This window comes from Medicago sativa, chromosome 2 (assembly GCF_051527215.1).
Source record: "Medicago sativa cultivar Bolivia chromosome 2, Bolivia_mono, whole genome shotgun sequence".
Lineage (NCBI taxonomy): Eukaryota > Viridiplantae > Streptophyta > Magnoliopsida > Fabales > Fabaceae > Medicago > Medicago sativa.
Window position 1 is genome coordinate 56,123,483 of NC_140750.1, and position 17,015 is coordinate 56,140,497.

Here is a 17,015-nt window from a genome sequence, read left to right on the forward strand (position 1 = left end):
TTCAGCACAAAATACTCTTTAGGCTATGTGTTTCTTTACTTTGTCCCCATCAAATATAAATTATTCACAATATCCCATTAAATTAATAAATTGACTCTAATAGTTTTGTTCTAAATAAAAAAAAAGGTCATTCAAGAAAATTCCCATGGATGCCAGCTTATCAACAACCAATCTGAATGCAATGCATAAAAAAGTAACAGAGATATTTATTGCTAGTTTTGAGCCAAGCATATGTAAAAATTATTTAATTCGTGATTAAAGATTAAGCAATTAAACAAAAAAAGAAAGATTAATTAATGGAAAGGAGAGAGATCATGCACAAGTGGACAAAACAAAAAAAATAATGTCTATGTCATTACTCTCATCACCTAGGGTGCCCTACTTCTTTGATTTGAGTCTGACTAGGGCTGCTTCATGTGCCAACTCTCTAATTATTATATTTTTTTTTTGTAAATTTTTATTAATTTCAATCCAAACTGATCTAATGCACATGAATTTTCTGTAGAAAAAACCAAAGAGAATCGGATATAACAAAGAGACTAATCTAATCCAATATGACGATTTAAAAAAAAAAATGTTCATATTCAATATCTAATAATACATCGAATAAAATTATTTTCGATTGAGAGAGCATATCATAAATAGAAGAAAAAAATTAATAGAAAAATAAACAAGATGCTTAAATTAGATGTACACATCACTATATGAGCCAGTTGGCAGCTAATTGTTTGTGCACATCATCATACATCTTTCTAATAACAATATAACTATGCAAATATAAAAGTTAATTACATAACTACCCTTCCTCATTCAAAGCAATTACATGTTGACTTTTCCACTTGTGTTCCCACTCTCATTTATATATATACACATTTCACCTCCACCTTCTCTATAATTAATTCCATCTTAAAAAATTTCTCACTTGTGAAGTTTAAACTTGTTTCTTTCTCTTCCATATCTTTGTTAGAAAAAAAATGAGTAACATAAGCATGGTTGAGGCAAAGCTACCACCAGGGTTCAGATTTCATCCTAGAGATGAAGAGCTTGTGTGTGATTACTTGATGAAGAAGGTGACTCATAGTGATTCCTTTCTCATGATTGATGTTGACCTTAACAAGTGTGAGCCATGGGATATTCCTGGTTAGTATTAATGCTATGAATCTATAATATCTGTCCCTTCATTATCATGCATTCCTTTATATACACATGACATGTTTCTTTGTATATATATAATTATGTTATTCTAAGTTCAAAATTTTCTCATAAAGAAATAGGATTATGTTGTTAATTGTGTAAGATTCTTTGAATATATGCTTGATCCATCAATTTTTCAGTTTGCTATTGCCATTGATAAAGTACAAATGAGTTGTTACTTTCAATTATGTTAATTAATTCTTGTTTTTTTTTAAAGTAAATTAATTCTTGTTCTTTATTAAATTTTGATAAGGGTAGATTGAGGTGATGATAGCAACTGTAATACCTATAATCCCCTGCATGTACAATTGTGCAGTGTGTGCTTTGATATGAAAATCATGATTGATACTTTTTTTTTTGTACAAATGATTGATAGTAGTATCAAGTTAATTTAATTTCCAATTAAGGTAGGCTATAATCTATGATCGAACTTGACTCTTTGATTTAGTGTCTTGAAAATATGTCATATTAGAAGAGTCCATAATCTTTTGATCCTTGAACAATGGTTACAGCTATGGCTAGCTGCTTAATTCATGCATATTGATAAATGAAAGAGCCTAATGGAAACTGATATATACTCAAATTTCCATTTTTCTAATTGAATATGCAGTGTAAGAAAAAGTTGCAATATATAACTACGTAAATCAAAGACAGAAAAAAATAAATTTGGTCACCAAATTTGAGATGATTTTTGTCTTTTTCCGTCTCTAAATTTTCGTAGCTATTTCAATTTCTTTTATAGTAAACGTTAAATTTGTATTCCTTTGTGAAAAAATTAGATCGAACATAACATTATTTCCAATCTGCATTTTTTATGTGGGTCATAAGTTGACATAAGCCTTTGTATTTTAATGTATGGCATGGTTATTATTAATTCCTAATCCCAGGCATATATAATAGAGATAGGTAGGTACAGGTGGCTGCACTCAAGTACTATATAATAAATAAAAATATATTGGAAAATAATATTATTTATACTTAGGATAAAATACATTGGAAAATAGTTTATTATTTAAAAAATATATTAATACCATTATTTATTTATAAAAAAAATTATTGCTATAAAATGTTTACACGAATTCATTCATATACACATACACGCACCATGGAAAGGGATGTAGACAGTTGAGGTTAGCATCTTTGAACAGTTAGCTCTAAAAATCATATACTTTCTAAGATTATTTGCAAGATATATATCATCACCTTAATTAATCAAAAATATTTTTATTTGGAATAAATTGACACACTGAACTTGTCCTATTATAAAGACTTTGATAGTGATTTTCATGATAATGCAAATAATTGTGTACAATGCAACAACACGCCTACACATAAACGTGATTAACTTACATGTCATACAGTAAAGTGATTGAACTTTCGAGTTTTACATATTGCTGGACCAAACTAAGTCTATGTCCATCTTACTTTCATGTCAAAAGAAAAGATACAAAGTGCTGAGAGAGACTTATCATTAGGAGGGTAGTCAAAATTGCATATATAATGTTTTATATGCATGGTCGTGAGGATAATTTAATAAAAATATTTAACCATTATATTTGTGTTTAGAAAGAGTTATTAAGAAAGTAATTTACTACATATGAAAAACTAAATATAACTAAGATTAATTTTCTTTAAAAAAAAAACTAAGAATAATTTGTACGAGCCGATGATATACTTTTCTTTTATCAAGACATAATTTAGTCTCATTATTTAGACATGTCATAATATTTTTTTCTTAATTACATACATAAATATGTAAATGGTAAAATCTAATTGAATGCATAAATATGTAAATGGTAAAATCTAATTGAATGCATGTCTAGAATATTTATTTTACCTATTTGTGCATACAAATTAAATCCAATGGTTAATCCACTTGTATTATTTTATATCTTCAAGGCCAGCAAAAAAAAAATTTCACTCTTGAAATATTTATTTTAAATTTAGTTTTTTTAACTAATTATAAACAATTTTGTCAATTTAAATAGTTATGGAATTTTTTTATATCAACAAGGGCAAAATAGTTTTTTAGGCTTGATATGATAGGTCAATACTGAAGCTTTTATAAAGTAGGCCATGTGTTTGTATTTTAATTATTTTGAAAATGATTTCTACTGTTTGATTATGAAATCGCCATAACTAGTTTTGGATTTTATATAAGCATGCCATCATGAAATGAAAAAGAAACTGTTAGGGGTGGCCAAATTAGAAGACATCTCAACAATTGATGGAAGAGGATATGTATATTGGGTCTATATACAATATTATATAGAGTATATAATAATAAATAATACTAATAATAATACATTTATTTTCCCTGTTTTGCCATAAACAAAATTATTACTGTTCTAATAATTAAGACAAAGGAAAAAAAAGTCATGAGCATTTAATCAAAAGGATTAAGTAAACTCAGGATAATATTGTTAATGAGGACAATTGGTTTTAATTTTAACTAGTCATAGTTGACTTCAACACAAAACTTATTTCTACCTTTTATTGATCTATAATAACTGCACATGTTCCTCATCTTACTTAAATTCACATATCATATATACTAACAAAATAAAAAGTCTAACACCCATGTTCCATTTGATATATATTTTTTTTGAAATATTAATTTTGTTTTTCTATTATACTCGTAATTATTTATTGCTCTAACCCTTTAAAAAAAAACTATTTGTTACTCTATCTTTTTTCTATTTTTGTGATTTTTCTTTCTCATACAAATAGTATTTTTCTATAGTTATTAAAATAAACTAGGGTTTCTTAATTCTTAGTCTAATTAATGTAATGGAAATATATGGTGCAGAAGCAGCATGTGTGGGAGGGAAAGAGTGGTATTTCTATACACAGAGAGACCGTAAATATGCAACAGGGCTACGCACAAATCGTGCAACTGCATCAGGTTATTGGAAGGCAACAGGAAAGGACAGAGCTATCCTTCGTAAGGGCACTCTTGTTGGAATGAGAAAGACTTTAGTGTTCTATCAAGGAAGGGCACCTAAAGGGAGAAAAACTGAATGGGTTATGCATGAGTTTCGTATTGAGGGTCCTCATGGCCCTCCTAAAATTTCATCTTCTAAGGTAAACATGTTTATTTAACTTCTATACACAAAAAGAAACTCATTTTTTAATCAAGATATTTTTATAAAGACTATTTTAAAGGAGAAAGAAATAAGTCAGGTCAAACAAAGTATAAATAGCAATTTTCTTTTTTATAAATATTTTTGGACAAAAATGACTATAGGGCACTTGGTTTTCCATTTTCTTTACACTAATTATATTGGTATCATCATATATAAAATATCATTTTGCAACATATTTTTTGGTAATAGCCTTGTATTACTTTCCTGGTATGAATGAGGGAGGCAACTTGAGATTGACAAATAAAAATTAAGGACTTTTGACTTTTTGGAATATGTTTTTATTTGTACCGAAACCAAATTTGTCTCACATGGCTATTGGCTACAATGTGACTTCAAAAATATATTGGGTAGCTTACCTAAGTAGATCCTCTCTGAATTTTTTATTAAACACTTATGTAAGCATATGAAAGTACCAAATTCTCCTATCTACAAAACAAATAACAGTTCAAGACCTTTTGATATTTGATTGGATAACTCGGATGTTACTTTCAAATAATTGTGTTTAAAATATTTATAAAGTTCATTCGAAGTTAGAGTTATTCAATCAAAATCGATCGGTTTTGAGTTGTTGACTCGATGACCTTAATATGGGGTGGTGGGATTTCTAACAATTAAGCATTGTCATAGTTTTGCAATAGCAACCATATATGTTAAATTAAATGGTTTAAATCCGAATTTTCCAACCAATTTAACTCTAAGTTCAAACCAGTGGAACATTTGTCCCTTCTTTAGATCCCTCCGAATAGTTAACAATTAACGAAGACAATATTATAACACTTATTCATTTATTTATTGTATCTCTTAATCTATGTCAAAAAATCCTAAACTATGACACTTGTTTTGAAACGAATAGAGTAATAATAATTTGCATAATCTTGTGTATATACAGGAAGATTGGGTTTTGTGTAGGGTGTTCTACAAAAACAGAGAAGTTGCTACAAAACCTCCAAGCATGGGTAGTTGCTATGATGACACAGGCTCTTCATCACTTCCAGCATTAATGGATTCTTACATAAGTTTTGACCAAGCTCAATTCCATACAGATGAATATGAGCAAGTGCCCTGCTTCTCCATGTTTTCTCAAAACCAAACCAACCCAATCTACAACCATATTACAACCAATATGGAACCAAAATTACCTCTAGCCAACAATAACAACAATGCAAGTACATTTGGAGGAGCACCTTATAGCTTAGACCCTTTATCATGTGATAGAAAAGTGTTGAAAGCTGTTTTGAGTCAACTATCAAAAATGGAAAGAAACCCTATTAATGATCAAAACCTAAAAGGGTCATCACCAAGCTTAGGTGAAGGAAGTTCTGAGAGTTACTTATCTGAAGTGGGTATGCCCCACATGTGGAACAATTTCTAATGTGGTATACTCCACTCCTATTTAAATTTTCTTGTTGTGGCTTTCCCTAAGTTAAAGAAATTGGATCATCTGCATCTAAAATGTGGTGCTGCGACGATAGAGGATTCAGGTCCGGACTAAAAAGGAATCTGAATCATCTACCGTTGTAATATGGTGCTGAAGTTGTAGAGGATCCAATTTCGATGAAAAGGCGAACACAGTAAAAAAATAGGAGTACAAGGGAGAAGAGAAGAAAATCCATTGTTTTAAATCATGTTATAGTATCTATATATTTTTGTCATGGTGTTAGTTATTGATATATGAATATCTATCCACATGATATGTCCCGGTATATTAGAAAGATGGGGCTTTGTAATTGGAACTTATGAATTTGTAGTTCATTTTAGTTGGTGGATGGAGATTTTTTCATCTTTCTTTTGTTAAAATAGATCATTGTGGGCCAATTTAAAAGTGAAACAATGGATATTTAGTTTTAGAGTACAAAATATAATTTGCTATTAGTTTTAAGGGTTAATTTTTTTTCATCCTCTAAATATATTGTCCTTTTCATCTCTCAAAAAATTTCTTTCGATTTTTTGTTCTTTTAATTTTTTGTTTTCAATTTTAGTATCATTATTTATTCAATAATTTAACTATTTAATCTTTATTAAGTCATCTATAACATTAAATTAAAGAATAAATTGTTAAGTTTATGATTTAATAGTTAAATTATTAAACTAATGATATTTTATGGTTTTATCAATGATACGTTATCTAAAGAAAATAATTGTTTAGAATATGAAACATGAACTTGTCTAAAGAGAGACTAAAATTGAAAACAAAAAATTTGAGAGACTAAAATTGAAAACAAAAAATTTAGAGGTCCAACAACCAAAAAAAAAAAATCATTTAGAATACAAAACATGAACTTTCTAAAAAACGAGAGACTAAACTTGAAAATTGAGTGAAATTTTCAAAGCGATTAAAACTGAAAGTTGATATATAGAGGGATTAAAAACATATTTAACGATAATTTTAATAAAGTAAAAAATGTTACATATATCACCAAAAAGACACAACCTAAAACACAAGAATGAATTCACTCAATTAGAATCCTCTCGATGATTTCACTCATTGCATCTCAACCATCAAATTCATTCTCTTATTTTTTATAATTTTATTTCTTATTTTCTCTTTCATGTTTAAACTTTAAAATGCTACAACTGAAAACAATTGAGAAGATTTCAATTGAGAGATTTCATTCCCCTTAAATACATATATTCATGACTATGTTTATCAAGCAAAAATTCATACACACGGATAAAGAAAAATACTCTACACCTTTCAAAAGAAAAAGTTGAGTCTCATTCATATGTGGGACTATTCTAAAGTGAAAAATAATCAAGAGTTATTATTTGAATAAACATGTAATTTGTTATTATGTCCACGCAATATTTTTATTAAATGAGTTGTAATCTCAATTTTAAAGCTAACTCAACTAATGTGAATGTCCAAACACATATATTCAACAACCCAAAACTTTCGTAATGTGAAACTCTAATACAATCCAATAACATTGACATTTGATTTATTAATCTATAATTGATAATAGTCACTTTATACTCTAAATTGAGATGCTAACTTTAGAGCAACTAGTTATGTATTGTATTGCACCTAAACATTAAAATTCAGGAGGTTTGAGACAACACCGTTCGAAGTTATCTCACACTTGAATTAATTTATATCATGTGCTGAAATATTAAGTACACAAATTTATTCTGCTATCTCAAGAAAAAGAAAAATATAATTGCAAATTTTCTGAAGGAGTGTTTTTTTTTTTGTTGACAACTTTTGAAGGAGTAGCTATCATGTCATGTATGCCACATGTCAAAGTAGCAGAGAAATCTCTTCTATTTTGGTGAAAAAAGTTTGCATTAAGTGCAAAGTCAACACATTTTAAAAAAATAACATGAAATCAAAGTTTACTATTAAAACTGTGTATGTAGGGCTATTAGCAGTAAGAGACAAATGCAATGAGAGAAGACTAAATCTGTGTGACCTCAGCGTAAGGATTCGCTGACTTGTTTGGTCTATTTTGAATTTTCTTTCTGAGTTTTGTATATACATACAATGATACAAATCTCTCTCTTTCTCTCCACTGTTATTTTCCTTCTTAGTGTTAATATTAGTTTCTCCTATTTCAAAAGACTATAATCCGTTGTTTGGATCCTTTGCTTTCTCTACATCATCTAGTAGTATGTAATGCAAAATCCAAAATTCAAATGTCAACATAATACAGTGGGATTATGCATGCACATTATGCCTTAGAATGAAAACATAATTTGACATCATAATCATTAGAATATGTGAGCTCAACACAGAAGTATATTAATTTTTTAACCTCTTAACCAAACTGTATTAAAAAAAATAAAGTTTATCTATACTTAATTTTTTGTTTTTTGACATCTTATACTTGTACTGTTATACTATTGGAGAATTAGAGGAAGTTGTTTTTAGGCTTTTCATTTTCTTTTATGATGAAAAGGGGGTCACCCCAAAAACAAACTAACAACCAATCAAGAGTACCAGCTCTATTGGCTAGCAATACAGTAGTACAAAAATTAGGAACCAAGCATATGCATAACTAGTCATGGTATCATAGAAAGTGAAAAATCAACAAAAGCCCACATGCAATATCGTCAGGTCCTAGGTCCTCAAGAATGAGATATAACCCACCACTTGTGTCATATAACAAATGTCACAATATCTCAGACACATAAAACAAGGGCATTCCCACAGCAGTTCCAACCAATAGTATGAAAAATAAAACATGTATGTAAATTCTAAAATCACTTTGAAAAAAGGCTCCATAATCAAGAACTCCTCAGCCACCACCATAATTGTCCATCTGCATTTCATTACAATCACAATTTCACAGTCAATGATTGGTACAATACAACACGGAGAGAATGCAGCCAAAAAAAGTAATCAGTCAAAAAACTGAGTAAAAGTAATGACTTTCAAATTCAATTCACAGTGTTAAAGACAGAAAGAAACCTCACTTTGCTTCAGACCATAAAATTTGTGTAGCAATCATCAAACATTTCAACATACACACACAAGTGACAACTAATTAAAGGGCATAGAACCTAATTTCAATCTTAGAAAACCGGACCACTATTCATATAATGAAGTGCACACTGAAAAAACTAATAAAGAAACTCTAACTATCATATAAATTAAAACTAACACAACAGGCAACATATTCCACCAACTAATAATGGAAAATAAGCCATGAAGTAACCAACAAATAAGGTAAATAACACAAATGGAAATTACCCATCAAAGTATTACCAACTATAGATTCAATTAAATGTTCATTCACATCAATTAAAACATTCCAAATTACTATTTGATGGGAAAATAGAAGTATACCTTGTCATCTCGTTCAAGAGACCCGTGAAATGTGAACCTGAAACACATGCATTTAAGTCAGAAATATAGATTAAACTGATTTCACTGTAAAAGATTTAAATTGGACGATAAGTCTTTCTAAGTTACGCATAAAACAACCTTCTATCACTCACCACTGATTGATTTCACTGTAAAGCTTGTCCATTGCTTAAAGACCACCTTAATACCAAATTCTTTTGCCTTATCCTGAATTCATCACCTTTCACTTCCATATAGAGACGGCCAGGAGGTGGACTTAAAGCTCTGTATCCATTACACTGAAAATAAATGTCATAGCATGTTGTTCTTCCTTCCTGATTAGGAGTAGAGAATTTCATGATACAACTTTCCCCAGCTTGTATGGATTTCAATTGGAAAGGATAAGAAGGATCATCTAGGTTACAACAAATAGCCCACCATCTTTTATTCTGAATAGTTGGAAAAAAAGGAGCATGAACAAATTCTCTATCGCTTTCTATCTCAAATTTTATGCTTACCTCTATCCTTTCGGAGTTTATATCTACTTTTTTAACCTTATGCAAAAATTCAGGTATAAAAACGTGTCTGAAAAATCGATCAATGTCAAGTAACTTTGAACCTGACATGTTCAACATCTCACGCCTCTCACTATGTTCCATTTCGACAAAATCTTCAAGGTACTTTATGTCCTTCTCGCCACATTTAAGAACTAATTCCTTTGTTAGGTGTGGGACCTGGAGTAATACATCTGACTCATATTCCCATGTTGCTTGTATTAGGAATTGGTTAAATGAGATAGCAAGGAAAGTTGGTTCCAACCAATTCTTTTTTGCTTGGAGGAGTTTAACTGCAAAACTTAGCACATATCTTTGACCGAGGACAAGGTTCTGACTAATAGATTTTCTTGACAGATGAGCTTGGATCAAAGCGTTGGCTATGACATGTGGATCTCTAACTATAGAGTTTTCATAAGGAAATCTCTGATTGTTAAGGAGCCAGCATATCTCTTTTTCTTCTTCTATTCCAAGTCTAATTGGCAGTACATCGTACTCTGATGCATTGGATAAAATATTCAAAAGATCCTTAAAGTTAGTTGTTGCTGGTGTCAAAGATGCAGAAAAGCTTGCCATGGTTTTGTAACTGATGCAAAATTTTGAAGCCATCTTTCCAAGTTCAGTAGTAAAAAACCTATCAATGCCACCAACACAGTTTTTTGCTTGCAAGCCAGTCACCGTATCATCTCCTAACTCGGAGAGGTGAACACTCATATCTGTGTAACTAACTCCTTGGCAGCCATAATAACTGGGATTCTTTTTCATGCGCTTGTACATGAAGGTGTTTCCAAGACAATCTACTATTGCATTTGCCTTATCGTAGGTACGATGTGGTTCAAGTTGACCAAGTAAGCTATCATGTAAAAAGTGTTGAATAACACTTTCAATTGGAAATGACCCACACAAAAATGTCTTGTAGTACCTCTCACGAGGTGCATGACAAAGGACGACAAATTTTCCACCGTTGTCCACATGGCTGACATTGCCCGCCATTTGCAGCAAATCAGTGATAGGGTAATTTGCTTGTGTGTTCTCTAGCCCATCATAGTATTGTGTGCCCATCACAACCACCAAATGAGTTGACAATTTTACACCCCAACACATGGAACTGGTTATAATGCAAACTTGAATCCAACCATTTTGGAATAATTGTTTCACCATGTCATGATCAAGAGCGTTCAAGCCTTCATGCAAGTATCCAACCCCTTTACGTAAAGTGGTTTTTAACATTTCATCGTTAATCCTGTTAATAAAAGGTTCAAGCTCTTCTATGTACTGCTGCAAAACAGGCTTCTCGCCATTGTCTGCACCTGAGTATGTAATCAAATCCAAAGCCACCTGTGGAGCATGCTTTATTGTAGGTACAAAGACAATAGAAGGTTTCCCATTATTGGCATGTTGAGCAATAGAAGTGTAAGTTGCTCTGGTCATTGCCTGCATCCTAGCCTCAAAATTTGCAACATCTACCCCCTGAATGTGAACTTCCGATGAATTATCAAGAGGAAAGTTGAAAACACCACCGGAGGTAGCTCCAATCCATTCTCCCAAATCCTCTGCATTTGCAAGTGAAGTTGACAAAGCCACAATTCGAATCTTTTCATCAATCTTGTCCTCCAGATTATTGGAAGTAGCTCTTATCCTTGCAACCATGGTCTCTAAAACATGACCTCCATGGCCTGCAATTAAGTGGAGCTCATCAATGATGAAAAGACTAACACTAGATTCCTGAGAATCACCGGGGGGGGGGGGGGGGGGGGGGGGGGGGGGGGGGGGGGGGGGATAAAGCAATCCAGTTCTCCAATGTACTAACAATAATATTACCTTTATACATTAATTTCTGATCTGTTTCTTCATTTCCAGTTAACTTAACTACCTTCAGATTGAGACCGCCCCCAAATTTCTTCTCCCAATCATGATAGAGTTCATTGGCAAGAGCTTCAATGGGTGTAATATAAACAACACGCATGCTATGATCATCCTCCATCTGAAACTGACTGACACTGTCAAAATAATCCCTCATCTGACTGACACTGTCAAAATCATCCTCCATCTGACTGACATTGTCAAGATCATCCCCCATCTGACTGACACTGTCAAGATCATCCTCCATCTGACTGACACTGTCAAGATCATCCCCCATCTCACTGACACTGTCAAGATCATCCTCCATCTCACTGACATTGTCAAGATCATCCCCCATCTCACTGACACTGTCAAGATCATCCTCCATCTGACTGACATTGCCAAGATCTATCTTATGATTCCTCAAAATTGCAAATTCTGCACATATAGTCTTGCCACTTCCAGCTGGAGCAGCAACTAAGACATTGTCATCGGAATTATACAGAACTGGAAAGACTTGTGTCTGTATAGGATTAAAATGCTTAAAACCTTTATAAAGAGCTTCATATGATTCACTGCTTAAGGCAGTCACAGGCAGCGGTGGCAGATTCAATAGTTGGGTAGGCGGAGGACACTCTTCTGGTAAGATTACATTCGTGAGAGGAAACTGTAGAACAGTTTGGGAGTCAATCCATCTACTGGAAACAACACAGATTAAGTATCTACGAGGAAGAGGCTCACATGTTGCCACGGTGAATTTAAGAGTCTGCATCTCATCAATGTATTGCTTTTCCAACACAAACTTTTCATGGTGAATAATCTTTTTGCTGTCATCATTCACTAGGATGACCCAGAACGGCTCAGCAAGTCCATGGACTGCATCCACCCATCTAAAATCTGGAGTGATTCTAAGCTCAACCATCAGAGCAGTGCGAATAATTGGCTTTATATTCACATCAAGTTTCAGTGTTGGAACTAGATGAATCATATTAGTTGGAGTTTGGACACTCCACGTCCTCTTGGTCACCCTCTTGCATAAGTTCAGAGCCATCTCAGCCAATTGTGCCCAACCAAGTTTCAGAGCAATCTCAAAAAGAGCCCATAAAAGGCGTCCAGCACTCTAAAAGAGAGAAACAAAATACATGAATCAGCTAAAACAAATATGAGAGGAACGCCACTTACAATCAACTCTTAAAGGTAAGAAACAGAGTCATAAAAGAAATATAATACTACTTCCAGTAATTTCTCAGAGGAAAGAAAACAAGAAATATAATACTACTTCCAATAACTTCTCAGAGGAAAGAAACAGAGCCATAAAAGAAATACAATGCCACTTCAAATAACTTCTCAAAGGTAAGAAACAAACCTGGGTTATAAAAACCATATCGGATGTCATTGAGAGCCCTTCAAGCTTTAATTGTGAAATGTATGCTTGCAGTAAAACATTGATTTTGGCACTTGGCTCTTCCAAACTTTCCTTGATGGGGATGCGAACACGGTCCAAGAGCTTTGCCAGCTCCATCTTCTCATCCTCCCTTACTGTTACATGCTTGAATTCTTCACTCAATGAGAACAATCGACAAAGTTCTATGTCTCCCATTGTAGGCTCCAAATGCTCGCTATATGTGGATATGGTTCCGTGGGTTATATAATAGTAACTTGCAATACGACCCAAGTCGGTGGCCTGAAAATATCCACTCTTCTGATCATACTTCACCAAATTATTTTTGTCTAAGATGGTCGCAGCTGTACAAATCTGTAAAATTAAAATAGATCAATGTCAGACAATAAATTGATAATACACAAGACGGTATGAATAACCAATATCTGTATGCATCTATTGTAACCCGCTGTGCATTCAAATTGATCAAGAGAAACATTCCTTTCGCAAATATTCTGTTCATATTTTATGAAAATCCATTTAGTAAATATCCAAAGGAGATATATTAAACTATCATAAAAAGAAAAAGAGTTCATGAACCTATGTATAAATAGAGTGAGTAATTTTCATAACAATGAAGACACAATTTCTCAATGGTGTCTACGACCAAGGCTGTGTTTGGGGAGCCATGAAAAATGATTAAAACAGTGGACATGAGGTATGGGAGCTGGTAAGGGGAGTAAAAGGATGTTTAAACTAAGAAATAGAAGTATATAAGTGGCAAGAGAAAGAGGATACAGAACAACACAGTGCATACAGGAAAAAACTTTGGCTGAAAACAACTCAACAAGGCCTTTGTGCATATATGTCCTGCAATTACATTGTGTCTAAACTATTTAATTGTGTGTAGCAGCTTGTAGGTTGGAGTTGAGAAGTGGAAGCAGTTAGAAGTATCGATCTGTCATTGCAGGGGAACATTTTAATTGGTGCTTGGATAATATATTAATCAGAATTTTATTACCAATGAAAAGATAGGTGTTAGTGTAGCGTGCAATTCTATAGGAATATACCAATGACAACAACAGACACTACCAAAAAGGAACCTATAGTAAATAAACCAAAACTAAAAGGGTTATTCTCAAAGCCATGAATGAAAATCTAATTTTCTTCTCATGCAACTCTACATAAATAAAAAAATCACCAACAAAAATCCAATAAAATAATCAAACTTCAATAAAAGTTCACAAGCCCATGTTTTACTAGATTCCATGAAGTTCAGGTAATAAAAACCAAAAGATAAATTAGAGTATCGAGATGCTTACCAATTCAACCCTCTTATCTTCCAATGTTATATCTCTGGATAGGACATCCGGTGCTAACCCGTAAAGAGAAGGGTTCTCCAACATATGAAAATACAAGCAAGTGTATCTAATCCAATTGGAGGCTTCCTTTTCATTTTGAACAGTACCGAGAACAATCTCTGCATTCAGCTGATCGGCCAGCTTGGAAATAAACTGGCTCTCAATAGGAAGCTGCTTGGAAATAAACTGGCTCTCAATAGGAAGCTGCTGGTTCATTAGAGAGAGGTAATACTGCAACTCACTGTGGCCAGTAAGAATAATCCCCACGCCATAAGAGTCATATTGAGGCCTTCCGGCACGACCCAGCATCTGCATAACGTCAAGTGGACTCAGTTCAGTCCAAGCTCCCTTTTCAGGATTGTAAATCTGTGTCCCTTTAATTATAACTGTAGGTGCGGAGAGATTCACACCCCAAGCAAAAACTTTATCAGATACCAATACTTGCACATGTCCATCAGCAAACAGTTTTTGTACAAATTGTTGATCTGTCACCGTCATACCAGCATGATGAATAGCAAAACCGTACAGAAGAAGATCTTTAAGGTCCCTGTTGTTCACAAGATGACTATGAGTACGAAGAATCTCACGGCTTGCACTATCTTCTTTAAGGAACCTACCAAGAGTATTATTTGCAAGTGCATCTTCTTTGATCGCTCTAGCAGTTTTAATAATTTCCTCTATGGACTGAGCAAATATAATTATCGGGAGTTTTCCAGATACGGCCACAACCTTCTTATAGCATATACGGTGCATTAGAAGCTCCGTCTTTTCTTTTATTCCAATACAACACTGAGAAATTGGGACATTTCTATAACTATGATCAAAAGGAAAGAAGCCACTTTTTACATCAACATTCAAGAATTTTGCCACATCTTCATAGTTGGGGAAAGTAGCAGATAACCCCACCAACCGAATGCAGTTCTTTGCATGCATAACTGTTCTTGCTATGATGCTTTCAAGAACAGGACCTCTGTTGTCGTTAAGAAAGTGAATTTTATCAATTATGATAAGTTTCAATTGTTTTGTGTAGGTTTGATGATGTTCAATTTTTCGTGTAATAAGATCCCATTTCTCAGCAGTCGTCACCATAATTTGAGTCTCCTTAAATTGTTGACAACTTATTGAAGGGTCTTCACTTAGTTCCCCAACCTCTACACCATAATCAATGAAAGAGGTCTTCAAACTTTGAACAAGCTCAACTACCGCTTCTTCATGTGCCAGATAAAGAATTTTATATGCACTGTGGTCAATAGAACCATCATCGGGATTCCTATGCCGCGCAATCTGTTGAAGGATAGTAAGAACAGCAACATTGGTTTTTCCAGCACCGGAAGGGGCACAAAGCAACAAATTATCAGGTTTAAAGAGAGCAGTTTCATAAACTTTGCTCTGAACTCTATTCAACTGTGTCATTCCTTTGAAAGCCGGTTGTGTCCAATCAGGCATGTCAGAAATATTCACAAGTTGGTAATCCTGACAATAAAAATTATTTATTTATTAATAAGCATGGTAATAGTTAATAAATGTACCAAAAAATCAATATAATAACAAGCCATTGGTAAAAAATAAAAATAAAAAATAGTATCAACAAATCATTCTCTTGCAAAAAAAATTAATAATAACAACCATTTCCCGAAAAAACAAAATTTATTAACAAATCATTATCTTGCAAAACGATAACATACCAGATTTTTTCACTTGTAAAATAAATAACAAACCATGTCCCCAAAAAAAAAATATTAACAAATCATTCTCTTGCAAAACTATAACATACCAGACTTTTTCACTTGCAAAAAAATTAAAAAATAACAAACCATGTCCCCAAAAAAAATATTAACAAATCATTCTCTTGCAAAACTATAACATACCAGACTTTTTCACTTGCAAAAAAATTAATAAATAACAAACCATTTCCCCAAAAAAAATATTAACAAATCATTCTCTTGCAAAACTATAACACACCGGATTTTTTCATTTGCAAAAAAATGAATAATAACAAATCATTTCCCAAAAAAACAAAAACTGCTAACAAATCATTCTCTTGCAAAACGATAACAAACCGGTCCTTTCAGTTGCAAAAAAAATCAATAACAAACCAACATTTCCCCAAAAAAAAAAAAACAAAAACAACCAACTCACTCCCACAGAAGAAGAAAAAAAATCACAAAGCCACACAACCACTTTTGTGAAATGAAAAAATAAAATGAAGGAGAATAATCCATTACCTCAGTAAGCTCCATCAAAGCAGGGATATCAACCTCTTCAAAATGGTCATCGTTGCTGATATCAAAATCCTGACAAATATTGTTTGTTTGCATTAATAAGCATAATAATATCAACAAACCCACCATTTTTTTTTTGTTTTTGAAGAAAAAGAAAACAAATGAATCTACAAACTAAAAAAATGAAAGAACACACCTCATTAGTATTAGTAGAGTCCAACTCCATTTTAGAACCGTACATAGCAAAAACACTGCAAGAGAGATAACAAAAACAAAATGGAGTTTCATTAATAGTATCACTGCCTGCAAGAGACTATTTTAGAAGTAGATAGGAAAAAGGAATCACCTTGTTGTATTTACTCGCTGCAAGAGAAGTAGTATTCAAGATTCAAGAACAAATTATAGAAAGAGAGTATCATATCACATTCTTCTTCATCTTTGTGTTTTGTTTGTTGAAAAATAAAATAAAGGGTGAGTGAGAGTTTTCTTTTGGTTTTGTACTGAGTGTAATGGTGGTGAGGTGAGAGTTTGT

The 17,015-nt window shown here is 32.7% G+C and overlaps 2 protein-coding genes across 3 annotated transcripts; one reads left to right on the forward strand and one right to left on the reverse strand.

Annotated features, from left to right (window-relative positions):
• Positions 1-891: 891 nt before the first annotated feature.
• Positions 892-6,358, forward strand: LOC146949130 (NAC domain-containing protein 21/22-like). Its single transcript, XM_085745222.1, has 3 exons — positions 892-1,140; positions 4,004-4,278; positions 5,230-6,358. Exons 1-3 carry the CDS (start codon positions 975-977, stop codon positions 5,710-5,712), a joined length of 924 nt encoding a protein of 307 aa, XP_085601348.1. The 5' UTR covers positions 892-974; the 3' UTR covers positions 5,713-6,358.
• Positions 6,359-8,304: 1,946 nt separating this feature from the next.
• LOC146949131 (DExH-box ATP-dependent RNA helicase DExH12-like) lies at positions 8,305-16,730 on the reverse strand. 2 transcript variants are annotated; one of them, XR_015027148.1, is made up of 8 exons: positions 16,680-16,730; positions 16,487-16,555; positions 14,223-15,734; positions 12,886-13,275; positions 11,499-12,639; positions 9,265-11,353; positions 9,127-9,163; positions 8,305-8,599 (listed from the first exon to the last, which is right to left on the reverse strand). XR_015027148.1 is itself a non-coding variant. In XM_085745223.1 (8 exons), the coding sequence occupies exons 1-6, from the start codon at positions 16,722-16,724 to the stop codon at positions 9,291-9,293; spliced, it is 5,220 nt and encodes a 1,739-aa protein (XP_085601349.1). In that variant the 5' UTR covers positions 16,725-16,730; the 3' UTR covers positions 8,305-8,599; positions 9,127-9,163; positions 9,279-9,290. The 2 variants fall into 2 exon arrangements, 1 of the variants encoding a protein (XP_085601349.1); XM_085745223.1 differs by having other exon boundaries at positions 9,279-11,353.
• Between the last annotated feature and the right edge of the window lie 285 nt (positions 16,731-17,015).